Genomic DNA, 10,533 nt, shown 5'->3' with positions numbered 1-10,533 from the left:
TGGGGCCACTGTACTCATTACCCTAAACCCTGCCCACCTTTTTTCTAATAAAACTACCGGAGTTACTGCAATTCAGGGAGACAGATTTTGGGCCATAAGGCCATCTGCTCTCCTACTATGTGTGTAGTAATAAATTCTTTTTCTCTTTGAAACCCAGAGTCTCAGGAATTGGCTATTGAGTGGGTCGGGCAGAAGAATCCACAGCCTTTGTCCAGTAACACAGTCTTGGATAAAAAGCTTCTTAAACATTTCTCAGTTTACAACCTCCAGGGGATGGGGGGAAATGGAGTATTAAAGGGATGCAAAGACAGAGGGAGGGCGGGAGGAAGGTATGGAAGTGAAGAGTATTAGCAAGGCTAATTTAAAGGATAAAAGGTGAGAGAGGGAAAAGAATATATAGATCTGGCAAAGAAAAAGTATAGGCAACTATAATAGTATTAGATAAAATAAATTCCTGAAGTAAAAAAATTGAAAACGGTGCACGGGTGGTTCAATGGTAAAATGATTGTCTTCCAGGTTCGAGTCCCAGACCATGTACACAAAACAAACAAAACCTGAAAGCATTTAGTAACATACATCAATATTATAGTAAAGTTGATATTTGTAATAACTTTCTACTTGATATCTTGAGAACGTACACAGTTTTGATAGCTAATCAATGATATTTAAGATACTGTTTAATATTTAGAATTTAAGGAAGTGATACCTGTAGAACTTTTCCTTGCTTGCTTTAATTTTTAGTTGGCTTATGAGACCAATTGTATAAACACAGGCTTTACAATAATTATTTAGACATTTTATATAAATATGCCTACGGATAAGCTAACTAGATATTCATTTTTGGTGGTTAAGATTTTCACATGTTAATTGTAAAAACATTTGTATCTTTATATTTTCTTGAAATGAATTACTTGAAAATATTCAATAACACAGGTCAAAGTTGATATTTGTAATAGCTTTCTACTCGATATTTTGAAAATGTTCACAGTTTTCAACAGCCAATCAAATGGTATTTGTTAGTATTTAATATTTGGAATGTACGAAATTCCATTATCTGTCTCTGTAGAGCTTTTCCTTGTTTGCCTTAATTTTAAATTGGTTTATGAACTTGCCGTACAAACACAGGCTTTACAATGATTATTTGGATACTTTATTTAAATATGCCTATGTATATGCAACCTAAGATATCTGTTTTTGGTGGTTGTAAATTTATTGTTTGTTTTCTAAAATAAAAAAATATATATCTTTAAAAGTGGATGGACCGAGAAATTGCAATTTAACAAATGATTGTGATGATTGAATCATTATATAGATGTGTTTTTCTTACTTTCCAGTGTATCATGGAAAGGCCTAAAGGAAAGGCTGAAAATTACTGAAACTCACTGAATTTCAAACTAAAAACTTCATGACTGGCCCCACCTTGTACTCCCTGGTCCTGTTTTACAATTTTAGAGTCAAAGACCACCACCTAATGGTAATGAAGGAACGGGAGTCAGCTCAGAGTTAACCATTAACTTGTTCTTGAAATGGTTGTTTTGGCTGGTTTAGTTCTAGCCTAGCTCTACTCCTTTGTATTTGTAAATTGTAAGAAGCTCATGCTTGTTGTTGTAATGGTAACAACTCCATCTCCAATTGTTTGAATCTGTAAAAACTCCTTAGACCAGGGAGACAGATTTTTAGGCCAAGAGACCATCTCATCTCCTGCTTCATGCGTAGCAATCAACTTTCTTGCTTTAAAACCCCATATCACAGCTGGAGTGTTATGCACGTTTGCTTGGTATCTTGGTGAGCGAGCAAAAGGTCACAATTTTAAGGAAAGCAAAATGACTTGTGAAGTTTTAGTCCAACTATTATGAAAGATAGGGAAAGGATGAATTCTAAATAATGGCAGTTTTCATTGATATTGCTTTTCAAAGAAGGAAAGGGATAAATTATAAATAATAGCAATTTTTACTTTTCTTTCAGTTTTCAATACACTTTACTGGAATAAAGTTGGTTATGAAACAGTTCTTCAGTAAATAAGCCATACACATGAGACATACACATTTTGAAACCTAAGAAACGTTTGCAATCCTAATAAGACTCTATTAAAATGAATGAGTGCAAACACCATCCTCCTTTCTTCCCACTCGGTCTTCTCCTGTTTACTTATACACGTACCCACCCTTCTCGGGAGTACGAAGCATGGAGCCTCAAATCTTCAGGTGTGCACCTCATCCCCGGGTGTGTACTTCTCAGGCAGCTTGTTCAGCACGTGCTTGTGTTCTATTGTGAAGGTGCATATCTGGGGGGGAAGCAGGGGGGAGCAGAGAACAGAGAGGAGATGTCTGCTTACTCTTTGTCAGCTATCCCTGACTGGAGTTCTCGAGGTAGCCTTCTTAAGCAGAGACCTTGGGATTTCAGAAAAGTTCTTCCAGGTCCCCTTGATTAAATTGCCTTTTGCCTAGATAATTTTTCCTTTGCTGATAATAACTTTGAAAGGAGGGAGGGGGACAAACCAGAGGTTGGCAGATTACTGCATGATACAGAATACTGCTGGAAGTAAAAAGGATTGCAACTGTCCTGTAAACATTTAAGAAGCAAAAATACCCGTTAATTATCTTACCAGAAACATGCTTTTGGTCTCCCCCTGCAGCCTCTATCTTTCAACCCAGAGTCACTTTGGCTTTCATTTAGGCCACCCCCAAACATTTCCATTCTCCACTCTGTGATCCAGTTCTTACGGAAATTAATGTGAACGGGCTGTTATTTGGCCTCATTAGAATGAGCAGGAGTTTAATCCCCTTTCCCACTCCTTCCCCATTCTAGTATCTCTGAGAACAAAGAGTAGGATCCAGTGTCCTGCCAGAAGCAGAGGTGCAGGCTGGCGGAGACATGAGCAAAATCCTCACATAATGCTCTGTCTTATCCTTTAAGACAGAGGTACATGCTGTAGTTTTAAAAACGGTAACTTCGCTGGACAACATATCTTGTCAATCAGCAGTAATTGTAACCATTCAAATGTGAAATCGTATAGCTGCACCTTAGGTTTTTGTACTTGTCATTATAGTAATTAGAGTAATTCAGTAGTGAATTGTGTAAGTTAGAGAAAGGTTCCTCATGCTTCTGTGTATTAGTTCACTGGACCTTGAAATCGCTGGGTTGACAATAAACGCACGTTTTATATTTGCCCTGAAAATGCTTATTTTCCTTTACCCCCATCCCCCTGAGGCCGAGAGAGGAAAGATTTCCTAAGACATAGTGGGAATAAGACCTTGCATCTTTTTTTAGAACAGGGGTTAGCTGAAATATTGATTACTTGACAGGAAATGAATTTTAAAAGATCATGGTGTCTTCCCCTATGTGAGACATGACTCCCAGGGGTGTAAATCTCCCTGGCAATGTGGGACATGACTCCCGGGATGAACCGGGACCTGGCATCATGAGATTGAGAAAGCTGAAAATGCTTTGGTCAAAAAGACCAAAAAGAGGAAGAGAAAAATGAGATGAAAAAAAGTTTCATGACTGAGAGACTGCAAACAGAGTTGAGAGGTTATCCTGGAGGTTATTCGTATGCATTATATAGATGTCCCTTTTTAGTTTATGGTGTACTGCAGTTTGTTTTAGTTTGCAAGCTGCCAGAATACAATATACCAGAAATGGAACAGCTTTTAAAAAGGCGAATTTATTAAGTTGCAAGTTTACAGTTCTAATGCCATGAAAATGTCCAAATTAAGGCATCCAGGGAAAAACACCTTGGTTCAAGAAGGCCAATGATGTTCAAGGTTCTCACTCAGCTGGAAAGGCACATGGCAACATCTGCTACCTTTCTCTCCAGACTTCTTCCATGGCTTTCCCTGGGGCATTTTCTTTCTTCATCTCCAGTGGTCTCTGGCTGTGTGGGCTCTGTTGGCCCTGGTGGTGGCTCTAAAGCTTCTTTCAAAATGGTTCTCTCTTAAAGGGCTCCAGTAAGCAACCCGCCTTGAATGGGTGGAGACACATCTCCATGGAAACTGTCTAATCAAAAGTTACCACCCACAATTGGGTGGGTCACATCTCCATGGAAACAGTCTAAAAGATACCACCTAGCAATACTGAATGAAGATTAAAGGACGTGGCTTTTCTGGGGTACATAATAGCTTCAACCAACACAGAGTATTTGGAGGGAAATACCTGAAACTGTCGAACTGTGTTCTAGTAGTCTCGATTCTTGAAGACAGTTGTATAACTATATAGCTTTTACAATGTGACGGTGTGATTATGAAAACCTAGTATCTGATGCTCCTTTTAACCAGGGTATGGACAGATGAGTAAAAAATAAGGACAATAAATAAATAAACAAGTAAAGGAGGTGTGGTAGTTAGATTCAGTTGTCAACTTGGCCAGGTGAAGGTACCTAGTTTTGTTGCTGCAGACATGAGCCAATGGCATGTGAACCTCATCTGTTGCTCATTACATCTGCAGTCGGCTAGGAGGCGTGCCTGCTGCAATGAATGACTTAACTGGCCGGTGCTTAAATAAGAGAGCACAACATAGCACAGCCTAAGCAGATCGGCATTCCTCATCTCAGCACTCGCAGCTCAGCCCAGGCCTTTGGAGATGCAGAAAGAAGTTACCCGGGGAAAGTTGTTGGAACTCAAGGGCCCGGAGAGAAGGCCGGCAGTAGACCATCCTGTGCCTTCCCATGTAAGGAAGAACTTCAGTGGAAAGTTAGTTGCCTTTCCTCTGAAGAACTAACAAAATAAATCCCCTTTTGTTAAAAGCCAATCCACTTCTGGTGTGTTGCATTCCAGCAGCTAGCAAACTAGAACAGGAGGGGATAAGGGGTAAAAAATGGATAGATTGAAGTGCTAGTGGTCAGAGAGAAGACTGGGTAAAGCGTAGGGATGTATGCATTTTTTCTTTTTTTCTTTTTCTGGAATAATACAAATGCTCTAAAAACATTCTAGTTGTGAGTGCACAACTACGTAATGATATTTTGAGCCATTAATTGTATACTTTGTATGGACTCTGTATATGTGAAGATATCTCAGTAAAGATACTTTTTAAAAAAGATCATGGGGTCTGCAGGCCACGCCTTGGTATTATTCACTAGTTGTATGAACTTGGAGGCATAAAGTTCTCTTATCTTCAACTTCCTCATTGGTAAAGTAAAAATAATATCTTCCTTCTCTGCTTCACATTACAGAATTGAGAGAATGTGTTGGAAGTATTTTGTAAATGATAAAATACAGAATAATATTTGATTGTTCATACTTCACAAATGCAAAAACTGAACAGTTGCAAATATAGATTTATTTTGTTTGGACAACTCAATTCCAATTGCTCTTCCCTTCCAACCCTCCAAAAATCTAATTAGAATACACTTATGCACACTCCATTTTACTGCTCCTGTTGACTTGGTTTGGCTCAATTTACCTGTCTGGAAACACATCTTTATAACCCAGGTTAAAATGTATTTCCTTTCCCTATTTACTTTAAAAAACAAAATACTTTTTATTATGAAATACAACATATATATTTTTAAAAAGCAATACTTTTCAAAGTACATTTTAACAAGTCGTTACAGAGCAAATTTCAAACTCTGGCATTTTGAAATAGTTACCATTCCACATTTTCAGGACTTTCCTCTAGCTGCTCCAAAACAGTGAAAGCTGAAAGAACTATCACTACAGTGATTCAGCAGTCACACCATTTGTTAATCCCATCTTCTCTGTTACGACCCCTGCCCCTACTCTGATCCCAATCTACAGGGGTCTTTGGACTATGCCCATACTAACTTCTTCATGTTGGAAAGGGGTGTCAACAGTATGGAATAAGGGGATGGAATTAGTTGGTATTCTTGGAGAGGTTGGCCCCACTGGCTTTCAGGATGTATCTGGCCCAGGAACCTTCCAGAGGTCGGAGGTTTCAGGAGAGCAAACTTACTGCATGAAACTTCTGCAGAGTCTCAGTTAGAGCCCCAGCTGTTCTTTAGGGGTAACAGGAATGGTGTTAGTTGGGGTATGGCAAACCATGGCAATTAGTAATATCTAGCTAATTTTGATTTTATATCTGCCTCTTAACAAGATATGCTGATGTATATGGTTCGCTTCTTGAAACTTTCTGTTTCTAATGGCAAGACTTCTATTTCTTATCCAACCCACTGGAACAAGGCTTCTTGGCTCTGTCCAAATGAGTTTAGTCATCGCAAGTTCTCCGTAGAAATTTCAACCACAGCTGTTGTATTTCAACGTTTCCCCTAGACTTCTAACTATTTTTGTTTAATTTTTATTTTAAAGAAGGAGCTAGTTTTTCTAGCCTTATTTTAAGCCATAAGAATGGCTATATGGCTACTTTATTTAAACTCTCTAATACACAGTTCCCAGGGAGATTAATGCTATTAAAGACAGCACAAAATTTCACATGTGCACGATTTTATTCAGATTTAATTTGCATTCCAAAAAAATTATAAAATGAACTCACTTCTTTATTTTTAAAATGTTTAAATTTTAATACAAATTATAAAACAATAAATTGACAGTTCAAGATTGGGCTAGTTGCTTGGAGAAGCATGTTTTTAAATCACCATTTTCCACTCCACACCAAGGATAACCTTCTGATGAGTGATCAGCCATGCGGTAACATCAGGGTAGCGCTGAGACGAGTTATCAGAGAACTCAGGCTCCTCCAGCCCCACACCAGGAAGTAATCACCTTTCTAGGCTTTCTCATAGTGGCGAACAGCGACCACGTCACCAAAAGTAAGAGTCTGAAAGATTCGAATGGTAATCAAACCTTTTTACACAGAAATCTGAGTAGCCAGGTTTTAAGAGATCATCATATTCCTGAATTAAATATTATGCAAAGGAATGGCTTTGACAAATCTTAGAAGCTGCATAAACTCTTCATTTCTTAAAATTAAAAAGGAAAGACACCCTTATATTTATTGAGCAAATAACACATATATAGCTCATGTCTCTCAGGTGAAAAAGCAAACACTGAGAGCAGTGCAAATTCAGGTCTACCCCTTTTGCCTTAAATTATCAGGATAATTAGGGCAAATTGGGTGTGAGGAATGGAGTATCTAACTTATTTCAGCTACCTGCTTTAAAACTGAAAGAGACTTATGATAGGCTAAGATAACAGTTTTCAGGTCATATTCTAGAACAATTTGGAGCAGTTGCTAGAAGATCCACATCATCTGGACAAATGGTATTTGGAATGGCTTGAGTCAAAGTTGACAGGTAAAAGTAAAGATGAAAATGTCCTCATGGCTGGGACTATCCTGTTTCAGCTACGCGAACCCTGCTGTGTAAGTCATTATCCTCTGCTATGACTCTGACATCAAGTCCAACTTGAAGATTGGCTGTAAAACCACTTTACAAACTGGAGGGACTATTTAGTGCTCATTGTCTTCATGAATTCATGTTATTTTCGAGAGTATAATGTGCCCGTGGCTTTAATCTCTGTTTTTAAACTCAATCTTGCCTGATCATGGTCATCAATACATGCCAAGTTAGGCTATCTGCTTTTCACAAGAAATCATTAAGATGGAAGCTCAAGGGAAAATTTCAGGTTGACTCTTTGAGAAATGAATCCTTTCTTTCTTTCTTTTTTTTTTTTTTGCATGGACGGGCACTGGGAATCGAACTTGGGTGTCCAGCATGGCAGGCGAGAACTCTGCCACTGAGCCACCGTCGCACCACTCACAAATATCTTTTTAACATGAAAGGAAAATTGTCCCTCTCCTCCCCACCCCCATCTCCACACTTGGAAAGTATGAGTATATAAATCCCATATCTTAATACAGAATAGCTCTGACTGCAGTAGCCATGGGGAGGAGAAGAAAACAGCAGTCAATTTTCTTCAGTAACAACACCCCCAAAAATACTAAAAAAGAAACTTTCTGCTACTATCTTAGGAGAAGGTGTAAAGCAATCATCCCCAAAAATGAATCCACCTACTTGACCATATCGATGTCATCAAAATGCTATTACTTGGTTTAAAGGAAAAGTCTCTGGGACTTTTCCATAAGAAAAACATATTTTCCCCAGTTTGTGATGCTACATCATTAAAGAACTTCTTTTAAAATTAGTTTGTATTTCATAACTTTTACATGATACTACAGCACTGTTCCTACATGTTTAAAGTTATCTTGTGCATAGACAAACGACTGGAATGGAATAACATCAAAACGTTTTCTCTTAAGTGGGATTAGAGGGACTTTTCTTTGTTATACTTTTTGATTATATTCTAAATTTTGAATATAATTTTGATTTGATTATATTCTAAGTTTTCTGCACTGAACTTATATAACCTTTACAAAATATAAAATGTTTAAAGATCTCCTGTTCATTACATGAGCTATAAAGGAATTTTCTGAGATCCAGTAAGCCTGATGCTCTTACAATAATATCAATCATCATATATTTTCATGATCATTGGTTTTATATTTAGATTTCATTTGAGCCTTAGCCATTCATATTGATCCTACAAAAATTGTTTATTTTGGTACACAGTGTTTGCTTAATCAACTTAAAAAAAAAACTACACTAAGTAGAATTTTTCTCTTTTTCTGCAATTGAAGATACAGAGTTAAGGAAACAATTAGCTAGAATCTTATTTTTGTTTTACATTTGGTTAAAGGCCCTTGCTGGTGATGTAATGTTATGAAGGAAGGAAAGAAGGAAGGAAGGAGAGGAGGAAGGGAAGGAAAGAGAGAAAGGGAGGGAGGGATGGGAGGTGGTAATGTTGGGTGAAAGGGAGAAAAAGTAAGGAAGAAAGAGACAAAAGTGTCATTACTTACCATAACCATTTTGCCATCCTTAATTTCTCTCACAAAGTTTGTTTCTTTGCCATCCCATTTCTGTACATGAACGAGTTTGTCTCCATTCAGGGTTATGACCGACTGAGACCAACAGAATGCAGAGCACAGCAATAGGTACAAGTCAGATTTCTGACTGGGACTTCAAATGACTTGTGATTTTTTTTTCTTTTAATAACTATATAATTGTGAATAAATTACGATCAACTATTCACAGTATTCGTACCACACCCTCTCTATTGCTTTTTGATTCATTATTACAGGAACTCCAAAATCTCATAATCTGATTGAACTGTATCTAGATGCTCAAGTTCAGATATTAGAAATCATCATCCCAAAGTAAATTAAATATTCTCCTTCCTGAATCGTTGCCCCTCTGATCTAAACAAATCAAAATAAGGGAAGTTGTCCAGGCCATCTGAGGCTCTCAGAGAAATTTAACGAAGTTCAATCTTCAAATGAACACTTTACATGCTTCCTGAAATGCAGATTTGACATAACACGTGGGAAATATATGGTAAGTGACAAACGGATCTGAGATTTGAGCCGCAGCAAGCACCCACTGTTGAGAACAGAGCTCTGTGCCCCAGGATGTGGAATGAACCCCGGTGTCTTCTTTCCTGAGTTGAAGTTATGGAAACATTTCCCAGCCCTCCCTCTAGAAAGGGGAAGGTAGGAAATCGCTCCCTTTTATTCCCTCCTCGCCACCCCGCCCCCAGGAAGTGGCTTCTCACCTTACAGTTCCTGTCGTCGGCAGTGGCTTCATCAAACTCTTCTCCCAGACGGAAACTGATCTCTGTGTTTCTGAACGTACTCTGCGTCCTGAGCACCACTCTGTCCCCTTCCTGACTGATGGTCACTGTCGGTTTAGTCACATTTCCCACCTGTCTAGTGGCAAAGCCCACACCTAAAATAGCAAAGGAATACAATACGGTCAGCGCTGCTTCCACAGCAGTGCTCAGAGCAGGACGCTGCTTCCAGGGCTGGCATCGAGGTTTAGAAACTAAGTTTCATTAGGGCCTGGTCTGCCCATTAATCACCCAATACTGGTTTGAGCACAAGTGGACACTGAAGAAAAACTGAAAGAGATACAGAAGCGCTCACATCCTCCACAGAAGAGCAGATACTCTGTTCGTGTTTGGTCCTGGGCAAGAAAGCAGGCAAATGCCACAGTAAAGATCCATTCAGTGGGAAATGCATGCTTCCCGTTACCGCAAGGTGACCGACCTGCCTTTTGTCTGCGACTAATCTGATGGTGGAAAAAAAAAAAAAAACAAAGGACTCTGCAAAGACCTGAAGCTGCAGGTTAGGAAGAGAACAGCGCGTCTTAACTGTACCTACCCAGAGCCTTCATGTATTCATCAAAGTTCTGGCTGTCCGCCAGCTTCCAGGTGGCACAGAACGCCTCCACCATTCTTGTCCCTTTCCCCACTTGGCTTCTAGAAAGGATGAAGGAGGCAGGAGAGAGGATCTTGCGATCTTACTGCCGCTGGAATTCAGACGACCTCTTTGCAGCTCCTGCGTTCTTATGGGGGAAAGAGGCTGGCGAAGAGCCCAAGACGGGTTGCAAACCACCCCTCCAGCGTCCCTCTTCCCGGGTGCAGGGGGGTGGCACGCGGGACTAGACTGAGGCTCTGATCCTCTTTGTGATTGGCTCAGGCCACTGGGTCAGCGGAGTAGGTCGGGTTCCTACTCCCCCCACCCCGCCCCACTCGGCCCCTAGTCCTGAGAAAGCTCTGCGGGGAGTCC

General features: G+C 39.5%; 1 protein-coding gene across 1 annotated transcript; it reads right to left on the bottom strand.

The window, feature by feature from the left end:
• Window positions 1–6,517: 6,517 nt before the first annotated feature.
• Window positions 6,518–10,329, bottom strand: FABP7 (fatty acid binding protein 7). The gene is made up of 4 exons (XM_077159309.1): window positions 10,126–10,329; window positions 9,519–9,691; window positions 8,767–8,868; window positions 6,518–6,729 (listed from the first exon to the last, which is right to left on the bottom strand). Exons 1-4 carry the CDS (start codon window positions 10,196–10,198, stop codon window positions 6,679–6,681), a joined length of 399 nt encoding a protein of 132 aa, XP_077015424.1. The 5' UTR covers window positions 10,199–10,329; the 3' UTR covers window positions 6,518–6,678.
• Window positions 10,330–10,533: the final 204 nt, after the last annotated feature.

The sequence above is a fragment of the Tamandua tetradactyla genome, chromosome 5 (genome assembly GCF_023851605.1).
Source record: "Tamandua tetradactyla isolate mTamTet1 chromosome 5, mTamTet1.pri, whole genome shotgun sequence".
Lineage (NCBI taxonomy): Eukaryota > Metazoa > Chordata > Mammalia > Pilosa > Myrmecophagidae > Tamandua > Tamandua tetradactyla.
Note: the sequence above shows the minus strand (reverse complement) of the source record. Positions and strands in the feature narration are given on the sequence as shown.

What these genes read in the sequence shown, in the direction of transcription:
- FABP7 (XM_077159309.1), bottom strand. Translation starts at nt 10,198, where the DNA reads ATGGTGGAGGCGTTCTGTGCCACCTGGAAGCTGGCGGACAGCCAGAAC. An exon ending in CCGACGACAGGAACTGTAAG is followed by an intron (nt 8,869 to 9,518) that starts GTGAGAAGCCAC and finishes TGTTGGTCTCAG; the next exon opens with TCGGTCATAACCCTGAATGG. An exon ending in AGGATGGCAAAATGGTTATG is followed by an intron (nt 6,730 to 8,766) that starts GTAAGTAATGAC and finishes CGAATCTTTCAG; the next exon opens with ACTCTTACTTTTGGTGACGT.